The 27,963-nt window shown below is 39.9% G+C and overlaps 2 protein-coding genes across 2 annotated transcripts in view; both read left to right on the top strand.

Moving 5' to 3' along the window:
* Positions 1-3,743, top strand: part of gtpbp8 (GTP binding protein 8) — a 50,408-nt gene extending 46,665 nt beyond the window's left edge. The window contains exon 9 of the mRNA XM_061926316.1: positions 501-3,743. Within this exon, the coding sequence (XP_061782300.1) occupies positions 501-523 (23 nt within the window). The 3' untranslated portion in view covers positions 524-3,743. The remainder of the gene's footprint in view (positions 1-500) is intronic.
* Positions 3,744-4,609: 866 nt separating this feature from the next.
* slc10a2 (solute carrier family 10 member 2) lies at positions 4,610-26,408 on the top strand. The gene is made up of 6 exons (XM_061926254.2): positions 4,610-6,174; positions 7,306-7,424; positions 7,486-7,574; positions 7,635-7,810; positions 15,203-15,360; positions 25,745-26,408. The coding sequence occupies exons 1-6, from the start codon at positions 5,780-5,782 to the stop codon at positions 25,936-25,938; spliced, it is 1,131 nt and encodes a 376-aa protein (XP_061782238.1). The 5' UTR covers positions 4,610-5,779; the 3' UTR covers positions 25,939-26,408.
* The last annotated feature ends 1,555 nt before the right edge of the window (positions 26,409-27,963 follow it).

The following is a 27,963-nucleotide window of genomic DNA, read 5'->3' as shown; positions in this document are numbered from 1 at the left end:
GAAGTCTCCCTCACTGCTCCCCTGCGACAACAGTCATGATCCTTCCACATGTTCACCTTTCTTGGTATTTCCTTTTCTTTTCTTTCTCTGGTCAAGTTTGATTGTCTACCATTTTACCATTTATCGGCACTGCCAGAGCCGAGGACCTCACTAAAATTGTTCAATCTCAACCGTGTTTATTTGTTTATCTGAAAGTGGAAAAAGTCGAAAATGAGATTTGTTCTTTTCAATGTAAGACTGTGTTCTGTTTATAAGTTTCTTGATTTTATTTAATCATGGAGAACCACTGTAACGGCTATATCTACATCCATGTGATCTTACTTATATTTAGTGACCAGTCAGTGTATAGTACTACATATCATAATCATCACCAGCTGTGCTCTTAAAAAATACGATGGGATAGATTTGAATCAGTTTGACTAGGGAAATCCTTAATCGAAGACAGCCCTATTAGGGTTTGAAACTTTCTCTTAAAATAACCAAAACGTTTTGTTCCACAGATCCGGATCATTTATTCGCGTGAACTGGTCTCTGATTGGATGATTGATGACCGGTGACAGACTGATCAGCGCTGGTAGGCTATTCAATCAGACCTGGGATCTAAAATTCTCCACGTGATATGACACAACTGTTTCATCAGATTTGGTATCTGAACAATTAGCTGTTTAGGTTACCTTTTAGGATTAAGTGTATTTTTAAAGCATGTATTACATATTTTTGGCCTTAAGTTATGCATTATATGCAGTAGCGGCTGCATATAACCAATCAGAGTGTACTGTTCAGTATCTTTTCCACTTATTGGCTCAGCCTTAGGCAGCATCCAGGCCGGCCTTTTAATGTAAAGTGACCATGTGGATGTTATTTCATGTATCATAATGTTAAAACTGAATTTATAATTTTTTTAATGCTCAATTTATGAACATTTTCAATTTAAAAGGATTACTTCCTACTTTGCAGAATTTAATTCTCCACAGTCTAGGCCCGAAACCAATTAATAAACAAAGGTTCACCGTATTTGTTAGTGAGTTGCAACAAAACAATATCCCTAAATTTGCAAACACTTTAATTATTTTTTTCACCAATGATAAGAGTTAGTTTACACGCAGGGTCTTAAAACTTTCTACGCAAATAGAGGCCATGATAAATAAATACATTTTGATTACATATTTGACATATGCAAAGACTTGTCATATTTTCTGATAAATTGTCCAAAGTGGAGAAACACAGCTTTAAGGACATATAGGGCCAGCTTCATATGATGAAAAATTCATCCCATATAATTATTTAATTGATAACTTGATGTTTATTATAATTAATGACTATCAAAAATGCACAAATATTTCCATGGTGATAAAACCAAATTATCAAGTATCAAGTGCTGCATTGTTTTTTTATGTATAGAGTGCCAGGTTGTGTGTAATGGTGTTTGCTTTCTGCTACCATGACAAATACATCTATTTACACTCGCCACACATATGTTAAAGAGCAAATACAATACAGAATATTACATTTGATTAACAAATTGCATCAGTCAGTGTCATGTAAAATAGTAAAGTCACTATTGATGATCGATTAAACAATAAAAAACAAAAAGAATTAGGAAACAAATGTAAGTCAGATTTTGTTCTTTATTGATAAAATTTGATTTACATCCATTGAAAGAAGGATGAAAATTAAAAAATGTTCTTGGGGCATCACTTCACCATGCTGGCTTTTTTCTGCCTTGTCTTCAAAACGTATTGTACTTTGCGCACATTCTCACTTCTGGCGTGTTTTTAATAGATCACATACTTTGCGTTGAAAACATCGTATACACCCTGTTGTGCGCACGTAAGCCTTATCGATGACACTTTAGAAGTGTATGTGACATGGCACAGATAATCGCTGGTACCACGGTACCACATGTTTATCACCAATGAACCCTTCAACTACAGTACGTCTGACAGGCTACAGCAATGCACTGTGTGAACCCTCTGCACTCAAAAGACTCTCAGACATGTTTTAAAATCATAAAAAGTAAATTTTATATGTGGTTCTTTCACGTGCATACAACGTGTAGTCTGTGTGGAGTAAAACAAGCCGCCGCTCTTGAACCCATAAGAAGCTACAGGCATTTGTACTTAAAGAAGATAACAATGATGTTTTTTGTAAAATACTACTTATTGATGTGAAAAATGTGTGATGTTTCATGTTACATTCTTCATAATAAATGTATTCATTTTTTGAAAAGATGTCAACTTACACTTTCTTACGTAGCATCATGTGTTCATGTGTCTTGTTAGTATTTTTGTTATTGTGACAAATGTGTCATGTCAGACTTCACATATACAATTTTAAGGCTAAAAGAGAGTGATATTTTTTTTAGCTTGTTTTTCTATGAATTCATTGAATAACTGTAGTACGAACAGCTGAATGGTAATATTTGACACCCTATTAAAACATTACAATTACATTAATTTAAAATGAGCTTTAAAGGCAAAAAAGGATATTTTCGAAATTAGATAACTTACCTGTCACATTTTTGAAAAGCCATAACCTGGGATAGTCCCTTTGGAATTTAATGAATTCAAATCAAGAACAAAGCTGTATGGGACATGTTTTAAAGGCCATTCCACTGAATTAGAGCCTATTGCTTGTTTTAACTCTCAAAATAGTCTTCAATTTCTGTCTTTTTAACTCTTAAGTCTAATAATACACAAATTGTACTACTCAAAATCTGTATTGTCCCATCTTTATTTGATTTTTGTAGAAGGTGTGAATGTTGTCTATCTGTGTTGGCCCTGCAATGAGGTCCAGGGTGCACCCTGCCTTCCGCCTGGATAGGCTCCAGCACCCTCCGCGACCCCGAAAGGGACAAGCGGTAGGAAATGGATGGATCGAAAGTTGCTAAGCTAAAGATGACTCATTTGTGTTACAGGACTGAAAGTATCAGTAGTGAGTTTTTAGTATAGATTTTATAGGTACTTAAAATATACCACATGATATTTATAAAATAAATACATGTTGACAATAAACATATTGTAGTGATTCAACAGAAATATAAAAAAATAAATAACACAAAAATAATGTAGGTAACAGGACTATGCTGAGATATTAACCCCCAATCATAGTGGGGGTTAAAAAAAAATGGGTGATCTCGCTTTTGTTCTTCCCATGTCCTGCAGAGGATGTAAATGAAACAACTCCCTGTGGACTTGTGGAATACTCCACATTTACAGAGTTGGTAATCGTTAGGTTAACAGGACTGGGAGAGAACCCTAAGGCACCACTAAAGTGTACATTTTTAACTGAGCTGTTGTTTTTGTAAAGAAAATAAAGTTATAGTATACCGTAGTTGGGATAAGAAGTAACACAGTTGGCATGGTTTATAAAAATAGTTCTGTCAAACAATAGATGTTTTTAATCAGATTAATCACAGTAAATAATTGCATAATTTAAAGTTAACTTAGACCCCAATATTTTGACACAAATATGTTACTGTCAGAATGTCAGAGAATTTAAAAAATGTAGTACTTGATTGTACGTCATTTATTCGCTCAAAACTTGGTAACCGTCTTATCGTAAGTCCCGTTGGGTTGTATTTTGAAGTGAGTACACCACTTGGAGTCTCCTCACTCATCTTTGCACTGACGTATGCCTTGACCTGATAACTGACTGTATAACCCGCACCACCTTTCAGTTACCCATCCAAAGGAGCATGTGTGCCCAAAAAATAAAGTGTGTGATTATTCTGATCTCACACGTGATTAATGCAATAATTTTTGAGGAACAATCCCATGTGTTAACACGTTAACTTTGAAAGCCTTAGCAAACATTTCAGAAGGATTTAAATGATTATACAAACCCCGTTTCCATATGAGTTGGGAAATTGTTAGATGTAAATATAAACGGAATACAATGATTTGCAAATCATTTTCAACCCATATTCAGTTGAATATGCTACAAAGTCAACATATTTGATGTTCAAACTGATAAAGATTTTTTTTTTTGCAAATAATCATTAACTTTAGAATTTGATGCCAGCAACACGTGACAAAGAAGTTGGGAAAGGTGGCAATAAATACTGATAAAGTTGAGGAATGCTCATCAAACACTTATTTGAAACATCCCACAGGTGTGCAGGCTAATTGGGAACAGGTTGGTGCCATGATTGGGTATAAAAACAGCTTCCCAAAAAATGCTCAGTCTTTCACAAGAAAGGATGGGGCGAGGTACACCCCTTTGTCCACAACTGCGTGAGCAAATAGTCACACAGTTTAAGAACAACGTTTCTCAAAGTGCAATTGCAAGAAATTTAGGGATTTCAACATCTACGGTCCATAATATTATCAAAAGGTTCAGAGAATCTGGAGAAATCACTGCACTTAAGCATCATGGCCGGAAACCAACATTGAATGACCTTGACCTTCGATCCCTCAGACGACACTGTATCAAAAACCGACATCAATCTCTAAAGGATATCACCACATGGGCTCAGGAACACTTCAGGAAACCACTGTCACTAAATACAGTTCGTCGCTACATCTGTAAGTGCAAGTTAAAGCTCTACTATGCAAAACGAAAGCCATTTATCAACATATGCTGCAACATATGCTGCCATCTAAGCGCCGTCTTTTTCATGGATGCCCCTGCTTATTTCAGCAAGACAATGCCAAGCCACATTCAGCACGTGTTACAACAGCGTGGCTTCGTAAAAAAAGAGTGCGGGTACTTCCTGGCTCGCCTGCAGTCCAGACCTGTCTCCCATCAAAAATGTGTGGCGCATTATGAAGCGTAAAATACGACAGCGGAGACCCCGGACTGTTGAACGACTGAAGCTCTACATAAAACAAGAATGGAAAGAATTCCACTTTCAAAGCTTCAACAATTAGTTTCCTCAGTTCCCAATCGTTTATTGAGTGTTGTTAAAAGAAAAGGTGATGTAACACAGTGGTAAACATGCCCTTTCCCAACTACTTTGGCACGTGTTGCAGCCATGAAATTCTAAGTTAATTATTATTTGCAAAAAAAAAAAAGTTTATGAGTTTGAACATCAAATATCTTGTCTTTGTAGTGCATTCAATTGAATATGGGTTGAAAAGGATTTGCAAATCATTGTATTCCGTTTATATTTACATCTAACACAATTTCCCAACTCATATGGAAACGGGGTTTGTATTTCATTGTAAAATCTAATTTTAGTAAGCATGGGCAGGCCACAAACGCTATTTTCCGGTGTTCATTGTAGTTTAAATGAATCTTTTAAGTTATTATTTATATTAAATATGCAATCAGATTAATGTGCAAAACAGTTTGCTTTGTAGAAACAATATTTCACAGTTATTTTTATCATGCATTTGATTTTCATGGGGGTACAAATGGCACTGTGACACCAAAAGTGTTGGTGTCACAATGACTTCTTCTGCATTAAACTTATAGGACATGATGCTTCATGGTTTAAGTGTGCTATAAAGTTTTAAGAGTCCAAAGATCATTCCAAAGATTGATGGTGCAATCATACTTCAAAACGATTATTTTATATGCACATGCTTTTGAACACTGACCCCATAAAACATAACAATGCTTCATTTAATTTTTTTATGCCATTTTCCTTCCCACTTGCACTTGAAGCAGTGGGCTGGTCTGTTAAGTCATCGTCACGTTATTGGATAACCTAAGGAACAGAAAATGAGTCAGTCCAGTAAAATCTACAAATTACAAGCTACCAAAGAGCACACTTCCATTTGTCCCTCAAAGTTAACAGGCACGGATCATTTTCTCCCGCCATCACGTTTCCAAAATGTCTGTATTCCAGGAAACGACTGCAGGTCTTCAGTGCCTCGCCGAGGCCACCATCTGCTCGGGCGCCAACTGCCTCGTTCCGACCAGTGACTTCAATGCAACATTGAGTCTCGTGTTGAGTACGGTGCTCACCATCATGCTAGCTATGGTGATGTTTTCAATGGGCTGCACGGTCGATGCCAAGAAACTTTGGGGGCACATCAGGAGACCGTGGGGCATCATTATTGGTTTCCTCTGCCAGTTTGGCATCATGCCTTTCACCGCCTTTGCCTTATCCATCGCCTTTGGCGTGCTGCCTGTTCAGGCCATTGTCATCGTGATCATGGGTTGCTGTCCAGGAGGTTCCGGCTCTAATATCATCTGCTACTGGCTAGATGGAGACATGGACCTAAGGTAAGACATTATCTGGTCTCTGTGATACCTAGTCATGGACCTAATGTAAAGACATTGTCTGGACTCTTGACGTCTAGTTATGGATCTATGGTAAGACATTGTCTTGACTCTGATGTCTAGTTTTGGACCTAATGTAAGATATTGTCTGGACTTATGTCTATTCATTGATTTAGTGGATCTACAGTCCATCAGTGAATGGCTGAAGACAGTGTGTGAGGTTATGTTCATGTGGTAGAGTGGTTGTTTCCCAACATGATAGTTGTGAGTTCAATCCTCAGCTCTCCCATGATCAGGTCCAAGTATCCGTGGGCAAGATACTGCACCCACATTCATGTCTGTAAAGTCTCAGTCATTACGATCATGTATTTAAAATGTTCAACTCCTGTAGTTTTAATGTCACTCCGTGCACTCACGTCCTCACTTTCTTGTTTACATTGAAACAGATGTTAATGTCTGTAACATGTTAGAAGTATATGAACTATCTCTGCCTTTGAGAACCTCATGTCTCTTGTTGGTGCCCAGAGTCAGGGCGGAAACATGGTGAGACGGCGTTTCAGTTTTTATGCTCCTAAAATCTAGAATAGTCTTCCAGAAGATGCAACACAGGATTTCAGCGTTGGTGAAGCTCAAATCCAGGCTGAAAACACTTTTATTTACGGTAATTGTGCATTAAAAAGTTCAACTCCTCTTGTAGTTTCAATGACACTCACTTCCTTTTTATTTTTATTTTTTTGTTCCTCACTTCCTAGTTTACATTGACACAACTGTTCATTTTTGATGACAGTCCCCCATTGGTTTGGTTTACCTGTAATCCAATTCTGGTGAGCAGTATGGGGGGAACCCATTTAACACATATTCTGGCCTGATGAACTCTTGGCACTACTATTTCCCCCTTGTCCTTGTGGCGCCCTCTAAGGCAATTGTCCATGTAGATCATATCTAAAACTTCAAATCGAGTTTTGTCACTTCCAAGTTTTGTTGATCAACATTTACCATTATCATTTAGGTCAGCATCACTCCATTGAGTTGGTTACTGGACCAAAAATTATCAGCGTTTCTTATGACCCTTATTAAACAAAATGTAATTAGAGAGGCTTGTAGAATTAGCAGTAATCCATTTCCTTCTTGCAGTATCAGTATGACAGCCTGTTCCTCCATCCTGGCCTTGGGCATGATGCCACTCTGTCTGCTCATCTACACCTCCATCTGGACTTCTTCAGACACAATCCAAATCCCGTATGACAGCATTGGTGAGTGAAAAAATCATAGTTAATTCATGAAAATCGACACGACATTTTTATTATTCCGCAGGTATTACTTTAGTGGCCCTCCTTGTCCCAATTACCGTGGGAATATATGTGAAACGTAGATGGCCCCACGTGGCTAAGAAGATCCTCAAGGTATAAATATACATCAATTCTTCTTTTCTTCATTAAAAGTGACATTGTTATTGTGTGAAGGTTGGGTCCATTGCAGGCTTTGGTCTCATTGTCATCATTGCTGTGGTTGGAGGAATTCTTTACCAATCTTCCTGGACGATTTCCCCTTCCTTGTGGATAATCGGAACAGTCTACCCTTTTATTGGCTTTGGGATGGGTTTCCTTATGGCCCGCTTTGTTGGACAACCATGGTACAGGTAAGGTGATAGATGCACAATGACATAAACCATTTTCGTGCAGAGCCTAGCAAATAGCAACCCACAATGCATCACTTTGTTGTGAAAGTGAGTGGCGCCAGCTCATTAGAAAAAAACTCAAAACCATGTCCTTCTCCACCTGGAAAAATGGCTGGGTATTGACAAGAACGTCACTATGCGATACGTATCACGATACTGCAGTCACAATAATATTGTGATATTCTACATAATTCACTGTAGAGTTGTACCAGTATGCCACACATAGATATGTCAAAGTACAGCGCTACTAATGAATGAAAAACGGTACTTTACTGCCTCTGAAAAGTTGTTTTTTTAACAGACATGACTGTGCGCCGTCGTCACATCGTGACATTGCTGGTTTTACTAGCAGAGGCGCATGTTAAGCAACGCACACGCACGGAGTACTTAAAATCTGTAACAGTATAGAGATAAAAAAAAGGGAGAATGGACTCATTTGGCTTGAAAACTAACGATAAAGGTGAAGCTATAACATTGAAACACAGCGTTCAGCAAGAGGTGCTTTAAAACATGGCTAGCTAGCCGCTAACGTCCAGCCACAGTCAGCAGTGTTTTAGCTACTTCTAAATCAGTAATCCTTGCCTCCATGGCGACAAATAAACTATGTTTCTTACAAGTATCATCTCTCCAGGACGAGGACTAGCTAAACATGCTTCACGACAGACCGTAGGAGGATACAACAGCTAACCGCTAACAGCAAGCTAGTGTTGGGTGGATCTACACAGACATCAATTGTAACAATACCAAATACAAGACCCATAAATAGTCAATACTACAATGATTACATAGCTATGTTTTATTATCACAAAATATTTTGTCATTTTTATTGTTTAGAAACTCAGAAAATACAACCCTGGACACAGAAGAACTGTAATTATGACCAATGTATGAGCCTTGAACTACTTGGTATTGGGTTGATATAAAAATGTTTAGTATAACCCAGAAATTATATAAAGTATCCAAACAACAGAAGAGTATAGGTGATTATTATATTTTAACGGAAGTGCAGATAAAAGAGAAATTTTGCAGATATTAACAGTAAATGAAAAGTAAATTATCAAGCCATCCATTTTCTACCGCATGTCCCTCATAAATTTGACAAAGTGATAAAATATGTTACTGCATACTTCAGCAGCCAAATTAGGAGTTTTTGTAAACTGTTTGCTTGCTTACTACTAAAAGAGAAGTTGTCGAGTATGTTCACTGTTATATAATGACAAAATAGTTCTTTGATTGCAATAAGAAACATATGTTTAATTTATCGTATGATTTTTTATTTTTTTAAATAAGGCCAATAATTAAAATTTTTTTGCGGTTTTATTTGTTTTGAAAAGTATCAAAATACATTTTGGTACCGGTACCGTTACCATAATATTGGTATCAGGACAACTCTAATTCACTGCTAAATTTAAAGTGCAGCTTAAAATACAGGATGTAGATATCTACGTTATATGACAGTAATAAGTTGTTGGACAAACGAATCAAAAATCAATGTAATTCAAATGACCCATTTGCATTTATTACAGTTGTACTCAAAGTTTCTTGCCACTTAAACGTGAAATAATGTCTTCTACTTCTTAACTGTCTTCTTGTACTGCCTTACTCACCACACGTTATTCAACTTTCCAGATGAAAAATCTTCCTGTACGATATTATCGAGGTATTAAGACCACGGTACGATATTATTGTAGTATATGCAAAAAAAATACAAGATGTGATAATGTGTAAAATGAAGTGCAGGAATGTTTAGGATAAACACACCTACTGTAATTGAACACATATAATGCTAAAATGTTCTAATCATATATATTACTACAAACTTGTATTTAAGGTGTAAATAATTGTGCAGGAACATCTACTGTTTCAAGCAAATATTTAAAAAATAACTTACAGTTGATGTCTTTAAAGGGCCAATTTAAACATCCACTGAGGTTTCGCTTCGTTGACTTTAAATATATTTCCTGGGTGACGGTTTATGAGGTAGTGACTTGTACAGGGTGTACACCGTAGACATTATATATATAAACATCACATGGACCACTACTGCCTATTGGGGCTGACGATACGTGGGGCCACTATCTTGAAAAGGGCAACATCTCCATCTGCTGACAGGTTTAATGAAGTTTCAACTTTCTAAATCCCAAACTGATTTTCTGTTTAGCTTACAGCTAGCTGGCAACAATTTAACTGGGGGGCATAAATACAGGACAATAACTTTCGATTCACAAAATACAATAAATAGTAATGTTCACTCTTACCGTATTTTCCGCACTATAAGGCGCACCTAAAAACCACAGATTTTCTCAAAAGCTGACAGTGCGCCTTATAACCCGGTGCGCTTTATATATGGATAAATATTAAGATTCATTTTCATAAAGTTTAGGTCTCGCAACTACGGTAAACAGCCGCCATCTTTTTTCCCCGTAGAAGAAGCGCGCGGTGCATGCTGGGATATGTGACGTTTCATTTCCATTTGTGTGTTTATGTAAAGACCCCAAAATGGCTCCTATTAAGTGTGTTGTCTGTCTAATTATAAATAATGCAGACGAGGCGTGTTAACTGAGTTCTCAACGTTTACTCACAGCGTGCTAACTGCCAGCATACAACGCTTCTCAGGGCTACCGCGCATGCTCGTAACTATCGTTGCATGCTGGGTAGTGTAGTTGTTGTATTTGCTAGCTCATAACAGCACATTGAGAGACACGCTTACGCGCTTAATTCAATACTCGCCGTCATTCCGGGTGGATTGACAAAAGACCTCCAGCCGCTAGATATTGGTGTCAACAGGGCATTCGAAGCTAGACTGCTAACTGCGTGGGAACAGTGGATGACGAAGAAGCGCGCGGTGCATGCTGGGATATGTGACGTTTCATTTCCATTTGTGTGTTTATGTAAAGACCCCAAAATGGCTCCTATTAAGTGTGTTGTCTGTCTAATTATAAATAATGCAGACGAGGCGTGTTAACTGAGTTCTCAACGTTTACTCACAGCGTGCTCATAACCACATTCTAACTGCCAGCATACAACAACGCTTCTCAGGGCTACCGCGCATGCTCGTAACTATCGTTGCATGCTGGGTAGTGTAGTTGTTATATTTGCTAGCTCATAACAGCACATTGAGAGACACGCTTACGCGCTTAATTCAATACTCGCCGTCATTCCGGGTGGATTGACAAAAGACCTCCAGCCGCTAGATATTGGTGTCAACAGGGCATTCGAAGCTAGACTGCTAACTGCGTGGGAACAATGGATGACAGAAGGCGAACACACCTTCACTAAGACGAGGAGGCAGCGCCAGACGACGCCAACATCTGCCAGTGGATCGTACATTTGCCCAACTTTTCACTTCGGACACCGAAGACGAAGGATTTACGAATGAAGAATAACTTCAGAAAGTGAGCGCTATGTTTATTTTGTGTGTTGTGACATTAACGTTCGAGCAACATTATGTTGCTATTGCTCTGCACTATTTTGAATTTTACTATGTTTGTGATTGCACATTTGCGTACATTTTGGGAGTGAACAGAGTTGTTAGAACGCTGGTTTTTAATATATTATTAAAGTTTGACTGACCTATCTGACTGTTTTTTTGACATTCCCTTTAGCGCAGCGTAGGCGCGGCTTATAGTCCGGGGCGGCTTATTGGTGGACAAAGTTATGAAATATGCCATTCATTGAAGGTGCGGCTAATAATCCGGTGCGCCTTATAGTGCGGAAAATACGGTACTTGTAAAAAGTAATCCCCCGTGACCTGTTTTCCACTGTCTGCAGATTCGAGCAAGAATATGCAGAACAGTGATTTGGCATAGTGTTTTTCCTCGTTTCTGCTGCTGAAATAATAATAATGAATAATGAGTCACAGAATAATAATGGTAATTATTATTCTGTGACTGTAAATTGTTTGCTTGTTTTCTTATTGATGCTTTTATTTTTTATTTGTTTCTGTATAGTGTAATTATAATTATATGCTTTTACTTGTAATTGTATTGAATTGTGGACCCCAGGAAGACTAGTGGGTTATTGAGGCAACCAGCTCATGGGGATCCTTAATAAAAATAAAAAAATAAAATACAAGTAGATGCCCCTTTAAGTTGGCTGCTGAATTTCCTGCGCTTTAGCAGCCAATGCTGTGTCTACAAATATGATATCTATGGTGTACAAGGCCTTCCACACAAGTGCAGCTGGGATAGGCGCCAGTTCACAACCTATACACACCAGATGTGTATATATATATTTTTTTTTTGGTGATTTCCCTCCGTGCGCTGCCACGTGACCAGCTGGCTGTGTCCATTTTGAAACACTCAAGACAAAAGTGGCGCGCTTTGCTTTGCATAAGGCAGACTTTCTTAACTCCGCCAAAGAGGTTGTGTTTTCATCAGGGTTTGTTTGTCTGTTTGATAGCAACATAACTCAGACAGAGTTTTAATGACGTTTTCAGGAAATGTGCCAAAAAAACAATTCATCTGATCTAGTATGAACATTCACTTCCTGCTTCCTGTTCCACGCCCCCAGTTTGCCGCTCCTTGTTGCGCAGAGGATTCTGGAAGATGTAGTTTATTTTCAGAGCCGGCCAACGCTAAAGCGCCAAAAAAAACTACACTCACCAAGTTTTCATTTGATACCGTCACACCACACGGCATTATCGTGAAGACTTTGTAACCGAAATACTGCAGTATCTACCATTACAGCCCTAAAAACTATGGACAGTTGTTTCTCATTTCCGAACTGATCTAAATAATGCAATGGTGTGGTTCTTATATCATTCTGAGATCAGCATTATGGGCAGTAGACAGTTGGTTTATTTCATTCGTCAGAATTATAAATATTAGGGATGGGAATATTATATTACTTCTCATGATTCAATTCAATTACGATTCTTGGGGTGACAATTTGAATGAGAAATGATTCTCGATTCAACACCTTTTTTAATACAAACCAATTCTCGCAAAATATAATTTGGTATATGTAAATTGGAATAAATAATTTTCAGAACAGGTTACAAAAGTGCATCTTATCTGCTAACAAATGTCTTATACGTACAGCGAGGAAAGCGCAAATATGGCCTAAAAAGCGTCTTTTAAAAATATATATATTGTATTGTATTCCTAATCCTATTTTATTAATCTTGTTCTATTTCAGCGCCATTGCACCATAAAAAATCCTACTCTGTGAACACTTTTACTAAAATGGTGATATAACATCTCCTGATTATGATTAAAATCTAAATGAAAAATTTGAATCAATTTAGATTGGAGTAAATACGAATCTCGATTTGGATGTAAATCTATTTTTTTATCTGGCACCCCTAAGCAATATTGGGTACAAATAGACCTCTTATTCAAAACACAAATGTCCACTGCAGAGGATGCTGTTCCCAGGATGCGTAGATTTAGCGCAGCAGTAAAAATGCACATTAGAGAATTAGGAAGCATTCACACGTATGTTTTTTTGCACAATATTGTTCTTTTTTTTTTTTTTCGTTCCATTTTCTGACACTCAACTAGTCCCACATTTCTCAACCGATATAAAGCAATTGAACATTAATATGTTAGTTAATTCAGGATATGATGGCCTGCTATTCATAAATTCCAAAACATTCTCACATTTGCCATGTCAGTATTACCCATCCATCCATCCATTTTCTACCGCTTATTCCCTTCGGGGTCGCGGGGGGCGCTGGAGCCTATCTCAGCTGCAATCGGGCGGAAGGCGGTGTACACCCTGGACGAGTCGCCACCTCATCACAGGGCGTCAGTATTACCTTTGAAGATAAAATGTAATATTTGTCAACTGATTCATTCAAACATTAAAACGTTAAATTTATTCAGGGCATTCAGGCTATCTACTTTTGACATTACAACAACTCTCTTTTTCCTGGTAATAATACCATGTTTTGTGGACAAAAAACCCCAAAAACATTTTAATGAGTGGATTTTTTTTACACATTTCTAAACCCATTTAAATCATTCTAGCATCAAAGCATTCGGAGAAACAATTTTGGCACATTCAAAAATTCCTACTTTTCCCAATTTGTTTTCCAAACACAGATCTCTTAGAGTTTAAGATTAGTAACGACTCTCACATGTGTCCAACCATTTTGAAGACCTAAACATTATGCTCAATCAAAACGTAGACTATTTCCAACATTTCCAGTTTTCCCAAAATTCTACATGTACCGCTTCAATAATTCCCATTAAAACAGATTAACGTTTCCCACATCTCTAAATTCACTTACTTCAACATTAAACAGTCCATCTTGGAATTTGTGATGTCGCGATCACGCCAATTCATGCAAATTTGACCAATCCCATCTAATATAATAAAAGTTAGTCCTATTGCTCGCAAGCTTGCACATGTTGACCAATCAGTGCCCTTTTTGCCAATCGAATTTCCAACAGTCTAATCAAAACTTTTTTTGTTTTTGTTACAGTAATTGGTAACAATGTATCAACTCTTTATTGATCAAACGGCACAACTGTCGTCCTCCTGCGTAGCTCAGACCTACTCTCTCTTCTTGTCTGCAGTGCTAAGCCTTCTGTGTAATGTAGTATATAAAGATTTAGCAGCATACCATTGTCCCCACTTACTATTTTACATGTATTTACATATTTATTTAAGCTTTATTTATCCAGGGTATGATAAATACGATCAGATTTTCATTCGCAATGCTGACTTAGGAAAAAGGCAGCATTGATATGACAGAGATGTTGAACTGTGATGATAATCCCTCATTGTCTCTTATTTACCAACTGCAAATACCTGTAAAGATCGCCTCAACAGTTCACAAATGCTGTTAACGTGCAGGTATAAATGTGTTCGAACATAAATGAATGTATAAAAGATGGACAAACACGGGGAATGTCTGCAACTTGTGGACGATGACAGAGCAGACAGGGAACAATCGGTTGTGCTTCTTTTCATAATTATAATTAATTAATATTATTAGTTATAACTCATTAAAACAATAAAGTAGTTTGACAGTGCACTTTGAGTGTGTTTTTTTGAGGACACAAGGAACACTTAAAACATTGATCACAAATTCCTAAGTGGATTCCATGTTATTGAAAAAAATAAGCCTCAAACTTTCTAAAAATATACCGTAAATTCAGACATTGAAGGCAGCAACAATCACAAAACTAGTAAGCAAAATCCTGGAGGGACTGAATAAAGCATAAAGTCTAACAAGTTTCCACATTCTGAAAATTGCCAATTTTTTCGAAATCTCCCATTTTCCAAACAGCATTTCATTTCAGTTCTTCTTTACGCACTGGCAATTACTGCACAAATGGCCTTCCGTAGATTTTCGATTACTACGCGTGTATAGAGTCCTAATTATGGTGAGTTGTTTTTCAGGTGTCGTACAATTGCACTGGAGACTGGTTTCCAGAACTCCCAGTTGTGCAGCACCATTGTCCAGTTGTCCTTCAGCCCAGCTGAGTTGGAGGTGATGTTTGCATTCCCGCTTATCTACAGCATCTTCCAGCTGGTAGTGGCCGTCCTGTTTGTGGGAGGTGAGCGTTCACTGAGCAGATGTAAAATATTTTGAGTTTACTTTCCCCAGGAAAACTGGACTTGGTATAGACACTCTTGTTGACAATCACAGAGGTCAGATTTTTATTGTAGTTGGTCAGCCAGGCTTCATATACGTCACTATGGACTTTGTTCGGAGAAACATTGCAAAGTAGAACGTTTGCACCTCCATGTTTGACAATAGTGACATTTTTGTTGGGTTTATATTCAACATTTCTCTGCAAACAAACCTGTTGAGTCCACTTGATGACAAACACTTCCATTTTTCTATCTTGTGACCACATCATATTCTCCCAAGCCTTGTGTGTTCAGTCATAGTGCTTCGTAGGCACATGGCTGGTAGGATTATTGCTAAGTACTAGAGATGCGCGGTTTGCGGACACAACCGCGGAGTCCGCGGATTATCCGCGGATCGGGCGGATGAAATTAAAAAAACTAAGATTTTATCCGCTCGCGGGTCGGGTCGGGCGGATTAATTTTTTTTTTTTTTTTTTTTTTGCGGGTGGCAGTTAAACCAATTCGGAAATATATATACATAGTTAAATGTTGTTACCCACATACGAAAAACGAGCAGGCACCTGCTGCATATGCCACAACAGAAGAAAAAAAAAGAAAAGAGATGGACACTTTTACGGAGCGGAGAAGGGACGCCTCGCCGGGGTCCTGGACCGAGGCCCCTTCCTCCGAGAGGGCCCCACCGGGAGCCGTAGCTGAGGCGATCCGCGAGAAGGGCCCGACGCACGTCCAGGGTCACTACCGCGCCCACCGCACCGACACCCCGCCTCGTCCGCTTTCGCCGCGGCCGGCGTCACGCGCAGCAGGTAAGCAGCTTACCTGCCCGCCACCCCCGTGGCCGGGGGCTCGTAACATGGGTCACTCCGCGCGCTCCGCCCGCGCAGCTTACCTGCTTGCCACCCCTGTTGCCGGGGGCGCGTAACAGGGGTCACTCCGCGCGTAGTGCGCTCATGAAAGGGGTGGGGCTCACCCTGGTTGATATAGAGAGCAGGACGGTGGCCATGGAAGTTGGAACCCGCTAAGGAGTGTGTAACAACCCACCTGCCGAATCAACTAGCCCTGAAAATGGATGGCGCTGGAGCGTGGGCCCATATCTGGCCGTCGCCGGCAGCGAGACGCGCTTGGAGGTGCGCTCAGCGCGGCTCCCATATGATTGCGCACTGGTGTGCGTCTGGGTCGTGACAGCGTGGCACGCGAATGTCTGTGCATTGGATCAGTCTCCTTTCTTTAACAGGCAAAAGCTTTATAACCTCACCATACCTGCCAACTTTTAAATCAGAAAAACCTAGTAGCCAGGGTCCAAGGGCCGCAGGCCCCGGTAGGTCCAGGACAAAGTCCTGGTGGAGGGTTCAGGGCTTCGCCCCCCGACGCAAAATGACTATTAGCATTCAGACAGGTTAAAATGTTGCTAAAACCATCACTTTTCTATCAGTCACAGTGACTTTTCAAAACAAAAATATTACAGCAAAAATCATATGGGTTGATTGACATGTTTATTCTGTAAGCTAACTTCAATAGTTTGAAATTATTTTGACAGTTAATGCCAGTTATCCTGTCAACCTTTCACAAGACTTCAATTTGTTAATTGAAAGTATAAATAGTATAAACACTTTTTACAGTATGTCGTGCTGTGAAATACAGCCGACAGGATTGCGCATGCATGGTGCAGGAGAACAAAGGACTTCTTTCATTTAAGGTTTGTGATAAACCATCAAACTCATTCGTTAAAAGGACTCTATAGTAATATAAAGCGAATTTTTCTGGACATTATCATGCAAGAAAAGTTTATTTTTGGGATCGCGATCACCGCGTAATGATTTTTAAAGGTTGCATTACATTATTAACTGTCCCATGTGATCAGCCAGTGCGATTGGAAGTCCATGCTCAATTATTGCCTCCGTAAATAAAACTTCGGCACTTATCACATCCAAAGAATCTGTTTGGGCGACGAAAAACGTTGAAAGTTTTCCACTTGTATCGCTAGCAACGGCATTAGACTTGTGTTTTTTTGTCCCAACGTGGTCTTTTACATCGCTAATTCCTCCGTGTCCGATCGAAAAATCTTGTCTGCACAAGGTGCAATTCGCGTAGTTTTCACCCTTTTTTTAATTTTTTTATTAATATTAGATATATAACAACGGGCGGATGATGGGCGGGTGCAGTTCTGATCAAACGTTACATCGGGTGGATGGCGGATGGTTGACGACTTTCTGACGCGGTTGCGGATGAAATAATTGCCTATCCGCGCATCTCTACTAAGTACTATCTTTCTATCTGTGTGCTTCTAAATGTTTTACAGCTCTCTTTATTCCTTCTCAAACATATTTAGTAGTCTTATCAAACTTGCAAAGCACCCACTCTCTGTCTCACCGCCCCTCTCTCAGCTAGCTAGCTGCTAAGCTAACGAAGCTAAGCTAGTTGCGGCTCAAAGCAACTATGCTCCAAGGAAAACATTAAAGTGTCAAGTCAAAAAATAAGGCAGTATGTCTTAAAAACAGAAAATGCACAGCAAAACAAATGAAGGACAAATGGGCGGAAACTGAAGTCGAACCGTAAGAAACCGCCTAAAGGAAATGGGATTTAAATACAGAAAAGCAAAACAAAATCCGTCATTAACACCTAAACAGAAAAGAAAGGGTTATAATGGGCTAAGGAAAAGCAATTATGGAATATAGATGACTGGATGAAAATCTTATTCAGTTATGAATTGCAAATTCCACAGTATTTGATGACATGGAGCTGCATGTCAGTAATGGCACTGGGGATGTTATCTGTCATTATATCTTCAATACATGCACAGGTTTACGTTGACATTTTGGACACATCTTTTACTCCATCAATTGAAAAGGATGTTTGGGAATGATGACATAATTTTCATGATGATAATGCATCTTGCCATAACTTTAAAACGTTTCCTTGAAGAAAAATTCATAAGGTTAAAGTCATGGGCTGCAAATAGTCCGGAGCTCAATCCAATTAAAAATCTGTGGTGGAAATTGAAGAAAATGGTCCATGACAAGACTCCAACCTGCAAAGATGACCTGACAACAGTAATTAAAAAAAGTTGGAGCAAGATTAATTAAAAGTACTGTTTTTCACTCATTAAGTACAGTACATGCCTCAGAGACTGCAAGCTGTTTTAAAAGCTAAAGGTGGTGCGAAAAAGTAGTGGTGTGTTTTAGTGTTTGTTTTAGTTTTTAATGATTCTATATTTTCCCAAAAAACTAGTGTTACCGTATTTTCCATTCAGCTTGATCTAAAAATGAAACTGTTAATGACTACCACAATTTATTTTCCTGATTTATTTGTGTTTCCTAAAGCTAGAAAGTTACCATTTCATATTACTATAGTTTTGTTCTGATTTTTATACAGAATCAAACAATTGAATAAACATCATTCAAGACTGATGATTCATAATTTTGTCAAAGGTAGTATAAAACATATACGTATAGGAAAGATTAACTTCTGCACCTGCTGATTGTTTACACATAACCCAATTTCAGTTCTAGAGCTTGGGACAATGTGACGTGGTCAGGTGAGAACTAACTTGAGGTCTTTGGCCTCAAGTGAAGTCAATGTGTTCAGATATACAGGTAAAAGCCAGTAAATTAGAATATTTTGAAAAACTTGATTTATTTCAGTAATTGCATTCAAAAGGTGTAACTTGTACATTATATTTATTCATTGCACACAGACTGATGCATTCAAATGTTTATTTCATTTAATTTTGATGATTTGAAGTGGCAACAAATGAAAATCCAAAATTCCGTGTGTCACAAAATTAGAATATTACTTAAGGCTAATACAAAAAAGGGATTTTTAGAAATGTTGGCCAACTGAAAAGTATGAAAATGAAAAATACAATACTCAATACTTGGTTGGAGCTCCTTTTGCCTCAATTACTGCGTTAATGCAGCGTGGCATGGAGTCGATGAGTTTCTGGCACTGCTCAGGTGTTATGAGAGCCCAGGTTGCTCTGATAGTGGCCTTCAACTCTTCTGCGTTTTTGGGTCTGGCATTCTGCATCTTCCTTTTCACAATACCCCACAGATTTTCTATGGGGCTAAGGTCAGGGGAGTTGGCGGGCCAATTTAGAACAGAAATACCATGGTCCGTAAACCAGGCACGGGTAGATTTTGCGCTGTGTGCAGGCGCCAAGTCCTGTTGGAACTTGAAATCTCCATCTCCATAGAGCAGGTCAGCAGCAGGAAGCATGAAGTGCTCTAAAACTTGCTGGTAGACGGCTGCGTTGACCCTGGATCTCAGGAAACAGAGTGGACCAACACCAGCAGATGACATGGCACCCCAAACCATCACTGATGGTGGAAACTTTACACTAGACTTCAGGCAACGTGGATCCTGTGCCTCTCCTGTCTTCCTCCAGACTCTGGGACCTCGATTTCCAAAGGAAATGCAAAATTTGTATGGTTGGGTGATGGTTTGGGGTGCCATGTCATCTGCTGGTGTCGGTCCACTCTGTTTCCTGAGATCCAGGGTCAACGCAGCCGTCTACCAGCAAGTTTTAGAGCACTTCATGCTTCCTGCTGCTGACCTGCTCTATGGAGATGGAGATTTCAAGTTCCAACAGGACTTGGCGCCTGCACACAGCGCAAAATCTACCCGTGCCTGGTTTACGGACCATGGTATTTCTGTTCTAAATTGGCCCGCCAACTCCCCTGACCTTAGCCCCATAGAAAATCTGTGGGGTATTGTGAAAAGGAAGATGCAGAATGCCAGACCCAAAAACGCAGAAGAGTTGAAGGCCACTATCAGAGCAACCTGGGCTCTCATAACACCTGAGCAGTGCCAGAAACTCATCGACTCCATGCCACGCCGCATTAACGCAGTAATTGAGGCAAAAGGAGCTCCAACCAAGTATTGAGTATTGTACATGCTCATATTTTTCATTTTCATACTTTTCAGTTGGCCAACATTTCTAAAAATCCCTTTTTTGTATTAGCCTTAAGTAATATTCTAATTTTGTGACACACGGAATTTTGGATTTTCATTTGTTGCCACTTCAAATCATCAAAATTAAATGAAATAAACATTTGAATGCATCAGTCTGTGTGCAATGAATAAATATAATGTACAAGTTACACCTTTTGAATGCAATTACTGAAATAAATCAAGTTTTTCAAAATATTCTAATTTACTGGCTTTTACCTGTATATATTTTTATTTATATAGCGCTTTTCTCTAGTGACTCAAAGCGCCTTTACATAGTGAAACCCAATATCTAAGTTACATTTAAACCAGTGTGGGTGGCACTGGGAGCATGTGGGTAAAGTGTCTTGCCCAAGGACACAACGGCAGTGACTAGGATGGCGGAAGCGGGGATCGAACCTGGAACCCTCAAGTTGCTGGCACGGCCACTCTACCAACCGAGCTATACCACCCCAGATGCAGAGAAAACAAAACTATCCCCACTAAAACATACTCTACATTCTGATTTGTAGCTGTTTCTCCAAGAAGGGTACAGGTAGACTTCACCGCATTGAGAGTGTACCGTTGAAATGTTGGATGACAACTGCCCAAACAATAAAGCCAAGGCAGCAGAATGGCTCAAGAAGAAACAAAATAAGATCCTAGAGTGAGGCAATATAGCTATTTACACGGGCCATCATCTTTTCTAGGAAGGTGGCAAGAATATTTAGAATTATTCATTGCACCTTTAAAAATGTTTGTCTTCCTTGTTAGGGCATTTAATCAATCAAAACTGGACTGACTCTTGGAAGACGTTTCACCTTTCATCCAAGCAGGCTTCATCAGTTCATGTTCCAAAACAAGATAGGGCAGCTCTCGTCTGGGGTGATGGTGAAAGATCCAAAGTAATTATCTTCTAATGTAGTAGCATGCTACAAAATGAATGGATTCACTCTTTTGGGTTGTAAAGTGACAGTCAAGATAGAGTGGGCTGAGACCTCTGCCACCCAATGACACTCGCTTTGGTGGAATCACTCTTGTTAGGATGACATTTAGTTGCAACAGAATATTCTTCAACTGAATGGAATTCTATCAAGGGTGATGCCACCCATCCGTTATCTTGGAAGATAAAAACTTTGAACCTACACGATTACCTCAGTTCCAGCTGTCCTATCTAGTTTTTAAGCACGGCCTGAAACATTCCAGTGGCGATGGATTCAATGCCCTGAGAATGCAATGAATTTGGATGAACTTGGATGAACGATACTATTCACATGTTAGTCCTTCAGTTCAAATTGACTCAGTTCCATCAATCAATCAATTTATTTTAAAGGACATGTTGAACAGTCATATAGGTGATGTTTACACTACAGGTCAATTCAGATTTATTTATTTTTTTTATAAATTGAACAGTACAATTGCTTTGTTTTCAAATCCGAACCAGGCCTATTTCATATGTGGATATAAATCAGGTATGTATCCGATTGAACTGCAGTTCAGGTGACGTTCATCCGACCTCCATGTCATTGAATGGTGACAAACGTTGCAATTCTTTGCCAAATCAGACAGGCAAGAAAGTAAATGCTGGATGAAAGAACAGAAAAGTGTTGAAAAGATGAATTAAATTAAAGGTATAAAATATAGAAAGACTTTTGCTTTGTTTTGTCAACCACACGGCCCTTGGTACAGACATGCTACAGACAAATTCCCAACAAACTAGGGCTTAGACAATTAATACAATTTTGATTCTGATTTCAATTATGGCTTCTCATGATCATAGAAATATATTTAATTAAGATAAAAAAAGATTAATGTGTCGCGCAAGGTGCATGCAAACACCTGAGCTTGTGACGGTGAAACGGATGAGTGAGCGTTTTAGTCTAAAAAAACACACACTTCTTACTAGAAGTGTGGAATCTCACCATGTTTGTTAGTTTTTATTTGACACGTACCTAGTATGCCAAATCAATAATCACTAAACAACCTAAAATGTAAGGCGTATGATTTCCGCGTTCATGTAACCGTGAACGAATCCAAGTCACAGAATTGGCCAATAAAACAAAATCCGCTGTTAAATGCAGAATATCATAAATGTGAGTGAAATGCTGTCTTTATGAAGAGAAGGAACATTTGTTTGGAAACATAATGTCTCATTCAGCCCCCGAAACACTCATTCATCCTGTACTGAACGAAACAATGTTGAGACGGCTACTTGACACACAGGGTAAACTACAAAGCTAAAGCCGGGGGTGGATGAGATCCGCCCGGAGTTCCTTAAGGCTCTGGATGCTGTAGGGCTGTCTTGGTTGACAAGACTCTGCAGCATCGCGTGGACATCGGGGGCAGTACCTCTGGATTGGCAGACCGGGGTGGTGGTTCCTCTCTTTAAAAAGGGGAACCGGAGGGTGTGTTCTAACTATCGTGGGATCACACTCCTCAGCCTTCCCGGTAAGGTCTATTCAGGTGTACTGGAGAGGAGGCTACGCTGGATAGTCGAACCTCGGATTCAGGAGGAACAGTGTGGTTTTCGTCCTGGTCGTGGAACTGTGGACCAGCTCTATACTCTCGGCAGGGTCCTTGAGGGTGCATGGGAGTTTGCCCAACCAGTCTACATGTGCTTTGTGGACTTGGAGAAGGCATTCGACCGTGTCCCTCGGGAAGTCCTGTGGGGAGTGCTCAGAGAGTATGGGGTTTCGGACTGTCTGATTGTGGCGGTCCGCTCCCTGTATGATCAGTGTCAGAGCTTGGTTCGCATTGCCAGCAGTAAGTCGGACACGTTTCCGGTGAGGGTTGGACTCCGCCAAGGCTGCCCTTTGTCACCGATTCTGTTCATAACTTTTATGGACAGAATTTCTAGGCGCAGTCAAGGCGTTGAGGGGATCCGGTTTGGTGGCTGCAGGATTAGGTCTCTGCTTTTTGCAGATGATTTGGTCCTGATGGCTTCATCTGGCCAGGATCTTCAGCTCTCACTGGATCGGTTCGCAGCTGAGTGTGAAGCGACTGGGATGAGAATCAGCACCTCCAAGTCCGAGTCCATGGTTCTCGCCCGGAAAAGGGTGGAGTGCCATCTCCGGGTTGGGGAGGAGATCTTGCCCCAAGTGGAGGAGTTCAAGTACCTCGGAGTCTTGTTCACGAGTGAGGGAAGAGTGGATCGTGAGATCGACAGGCGGATCGGTGCGGCGTCTTCAGTAATGCGGACGCTGTATCGATCCGTTGTGGTGAAGAAGGAGCTGAGCCGGAAGGCAAAGCTCTCAATTTACCGGTCGATCTACGTTCCCATCCTCACCTATGGTCATGAGCTTTGGGTTATGACCGAAAGGACAAGATCACGGGTACAAGCGGCCGAAATGAGTTTCCTCCGCCGGGTGGCGGGGCTCTCCCTTAGAGATAGGGTGAGAAGCTCTGTCATCCGGGGGGAGCTCAAAGTAAAGCCGCTGCTCCTCCGCATCGAGAGGAGCCAGATGAGGTGGTTCGGGCATCTGGTCAGGATGCCACCCGAGCGCCTCCCTAAGGAGGTGTTTAGGGCATGTCCGACCGGTAGGAGGCCACGAGGAAGACCCAGGACACGTTGGGAAGACTATGTCTCCCGGCTGGCCTGGGAACGCCTCGGGATCCCCCGGGAGGAGCTGGACGAAGTGGCTGGGGAGAGGGAAGTCTGGGCTTCCCTGCTTAGGCTGCTGCCCCCGCGACCCGACCTCGGATAAGCGGAAGAAGATGGATGGATGGATGGTAAACTACAAAGCTAAAGCTATCAAGAACAATCCATATCACCCACAACACATCTTATCTGCTTGTGTTGTTGGGAACGACATCATTATTGTAAGATCAATGTACAAAAAGGATAGCAGTCGCAACTCGAGAGGCGCTCTCTTTTTCATAAACAGCCTCAAGTTGTCACCAAACTCGCAAACCTTAGAACAGGGGTCACCAACCTTTTTGAAACCAAGAGCTACTTCTTGGGTACTGATTAATGCGAAGGGCTACCAGTTTGATACACACTTAAATAAATTGCCAGAAATAGCCAATTTGCTCAATTTACCTTTAACTCTATGTTATTATTAATAATTAATGATATTTATCTTTGTTGAAACACTGATCATCTTAATGATTTCTCACAATAAATATATATAGAAACAGATAAATATCAATATGCAACAATTTATTTTTATATTTTCTGTAAGTGCACATTTTTCAAATTGAACATTTTCAAATGATCACTTCTAAGACAGTCTTGTGAAATCACAATATCCCATTTTAACTAGCTAGCCACTAACATTTTTTAACAAATCATGAATTACTTTGCACCATGTTTGTACAAATAATAAATCATGTAAAATACAAAAGTCAACTCTCAAATTTTTAAATAAATCATGTCACACTTTGAACTGGACACCAAATCTGTTATCTGTTTCTTTGTCAGTTAGTGAAGACCAAGTCTTTAAAATATTTTCAAATTCTATTTGAGTTGTGTCTCTCTTAGAATTAAAAATGTCGAGCAAAGCGAGACCAGCGTGCTAGTAAATAAATACAATTTAATTTTTTTGAGCTATTTTTAGAACAGGCCAGCGGGCTACTCATCTGGTCCTTACGGGCTACCTGGTGCCCGCGGGCACCGCGTTGGTGTGCCCCTGGCTTAGAACAACAGCACATGGCCCCCTTCACAATAAAAGCGCGATGTGCCACAGCCAGTCTGACTGCACTTACAAAATAAAGTTTTCAAAAAAGTACTTTACACAAGCATAATGTGCTTAAATCACTTATTGATACATTTACAAAATTATGCTTTGACTCAAGATACTGGTCATAATTGTCGAAAGATGTATTGCACCAATAAATGTGACAATTTATTCATTTAATTAACAAACATTTTATTAAATCTTACTTGATTTAAAAAGCACACAATCTTTGGTGGTAAAATATGTGTAAAAGGTTAAAACTGAATAAAAAAATATTAAAACTGAAAATGTATTGCTGTTTATATTGCTATTTTACTTGTTTTTTCGTTACTAATTTACGTCCGTTGTTCTTTTAAATTATATTTAAAGTTGAGTTTTCGTGGTGCAATAAATACTCTCAAATTCATGAATATTGGTGTTATTAATAGGGATTTCAGTATCATTTAAAAAAAATTGTGATTAATATTTTAGCCATCATTGTCCAGCCTTAATCTCATACTTGAAATAGTAAATGTTGACTCGAGTTGCACAAACTCCAGGACTGACATTGATATGAGTCGAGGCATATTTACTTCTGTAAACACAGGGCTACATGTTTGACGTCATGATTTGTGTGCATGATAGTCACTTTTTGGACTTATTTCGTTCGCATTATAGACATACATAAAAGTCACATCATTTATTGGTAATGTTAACGACTACATTAAAAGATCTTATTTGACAAAAAACCTTGCATTTCACTCCACAGGTTACCAAGTCTATAAAAAGAAATGTGATCGAGGAACAGCTGAGACGGACGGCGAGTCTCCGTCGTTGGAAGAAGGCTGCGCTGAACAAGCAAAAGAGAAGCGCTATTACGTGGAAAACAGGGCGTTTGAATCGAATGAAAGTAGCGTCAGTAAAGGCAAAGCTGAGCACCCAGACAAGAACACCCAGTTGTGAGACGACGACCAGCGTGACCTGCACTCCACGCTGCTGACAGCTGCCGACTTGAAACACTCTGCAGGCTGGTGGTGTGCCCTGGAAATTACAGTACAAAGGGGATTCATATGGCCCCATTCGTTGCGGTTTACCTGACACATGAAACCTGATGAATTGGGGGGTTGCACTATTCACTTTAGCCGCCAAATGGCAGTAGTGTTGAATATCTTAAAATGTGTTTTGTGGCAATTGCAACTTTGACCATAGCGTCAGTTGCTATGCAGAGTGGCGCTTTCCATAATTTTCAGCAGAATGTATTGCAAAATAATTAACGCCCCCCTCTTTCTCTCACACGAGATCCACCCAGGGATGGGGCCATATGAATCCCTTCCCTACTGTAGCTCCATTTGCAAACTGTGTGATATTTCTCCAAAAAATTGTGACCAAACTAGATGTTAGATTTTCTGTGTTTTTGTAGACATACAGGTAAAAGCCAGTAAATTAGAATATTTTGAAAAACTTGATTTATTTCAGTAATTGCATTCAAAAGGTGTAACTTGTACATTATATTTATTCATTGCACACAGACTGATGCATTCAAATGTTTATTTCATTTAATTTTGATGATTTGAAGTGGCAACAAATGAAAATCCAAAATTCCGTGTGTCACAAAATTAGAATATTACTCAAGGCTAATACAAAAAAGGGATTTGTAGAAATGTTGGCCAACTGAAAAGTATGAAAATGAAAAATATGAGCATGTACAATACTCAATACTTGGTTGGAGCTCCTTTTGCCTCAATTACTGCTTTAATGCGGCGTGGCATGGAGTCGATGAGTTTCTGGCACTGCTCAGGTGTTATGAGAGCCCAGGTTGCTCTGATAGTGGCCTTCAACTCTTCTGCGTTTTTGGGTCTGGCATTCTGCATCTTCCTTTTCACAATACCCCACAGATTTTCTATGGGGCTAAGGTCAGGGGAGTTGGCGGGCCAATTTAGAAGAGAAATACCATGGTCCGTAAACCAGGCACGGGTAGATTTTGCGCTGTGTGCAGGCGCCAAGTCCTGTGGGAACTTGAAATCTCCATCTCCATAGAGCAGGTCAGCAGCAGGAAGCATGAAGTGCTCTAAAACTTGCTGGTAGACGGCTGCGTTGACCCTGGATCTCAGGAAACAGAGTGGACCGACACCAGCAGATGACATGGCACCCCAAACCATCACCCAACCATGCAAATTTTGCATTTCTTTTGGAAATCGAGGTCCCAGAGTCTGGAGGAAGACAGGAGAGGCACAGGATCCACGTTGCCTGAAGTCTAGTGTAAAGTTTCCACCATCAGTGATGGTTTGGGGTGCCATGTCATCTGCTGGTGTCGGTCCACTCTGTTTCCTGAGATCCAGGGTCAACGCAGCCGTCTACCAGCAAGTTTTAGAGCACGTCATGCTTCCTGCTGCTGACCTGCTCTATGGAGATGGAGATTTCAAGTTCCAACAGGACTTGGCGCCTGCACACAGCGCAAACTCTACCCGTGCCTGGTTTACGGACCATGGTATTTCTCTTCTAAATTGGCCCGCCAACTCCCCTGACCTTAGCCCCATAGAAAATCTGTGGGGTATTGTGAAAAGGAAGATGCAGAATGCCAGACCCAAAAACGCAGAAGAGTTGAAGGCCACTATCAGAGCAACCTGGGCTCTCATAACACCTGAGCAGTGCCAGAAACTCATCGACTCCATGCCACGCCGCATTAACGCAGTAATTGAGGCAAAAGGAGCTCCAACCAAGTATTGAGTATTGTACATGCTCATATTTGTCATTTTCATACTTTTCAGTTGGCCAACATTTCTACAAATCCCTTTTTTGTATTAGCCTTAAGTAATATTCTAATTTTGTGACACACGGAATTTTGGATTTTCATTTGTTGCCACTTCAAATCATCAAAATTAAATGAAATAAACATTTGAATGCATCAGTCTGTGTGCAATGAATACATATAATGTACAAGTTACACCTTTTGAATGCAATTACTGAAATAAATCAAGTTTTTCAAAA

Source organism: Nerophis lumbriciformis, linkage group LG31 (assembly GCF_033978685.3).
Source record: "Nerophis lumbriciformis linkage group LG31, RoL_Nlum_v2.1, whole genome shotgun sequence".
NCBI classification, from domain to species: Eukaryota; Metazoa; Chordata; class Actinopteri; order Syngnathiformes; family Syngnathidae; genus Nerophis; species Nerophis lumbriciformis.
Note: the sequence above shows the minus strand (reverse complement) of the source record. Positions and strands in the feature narration are given on the sequence as shown.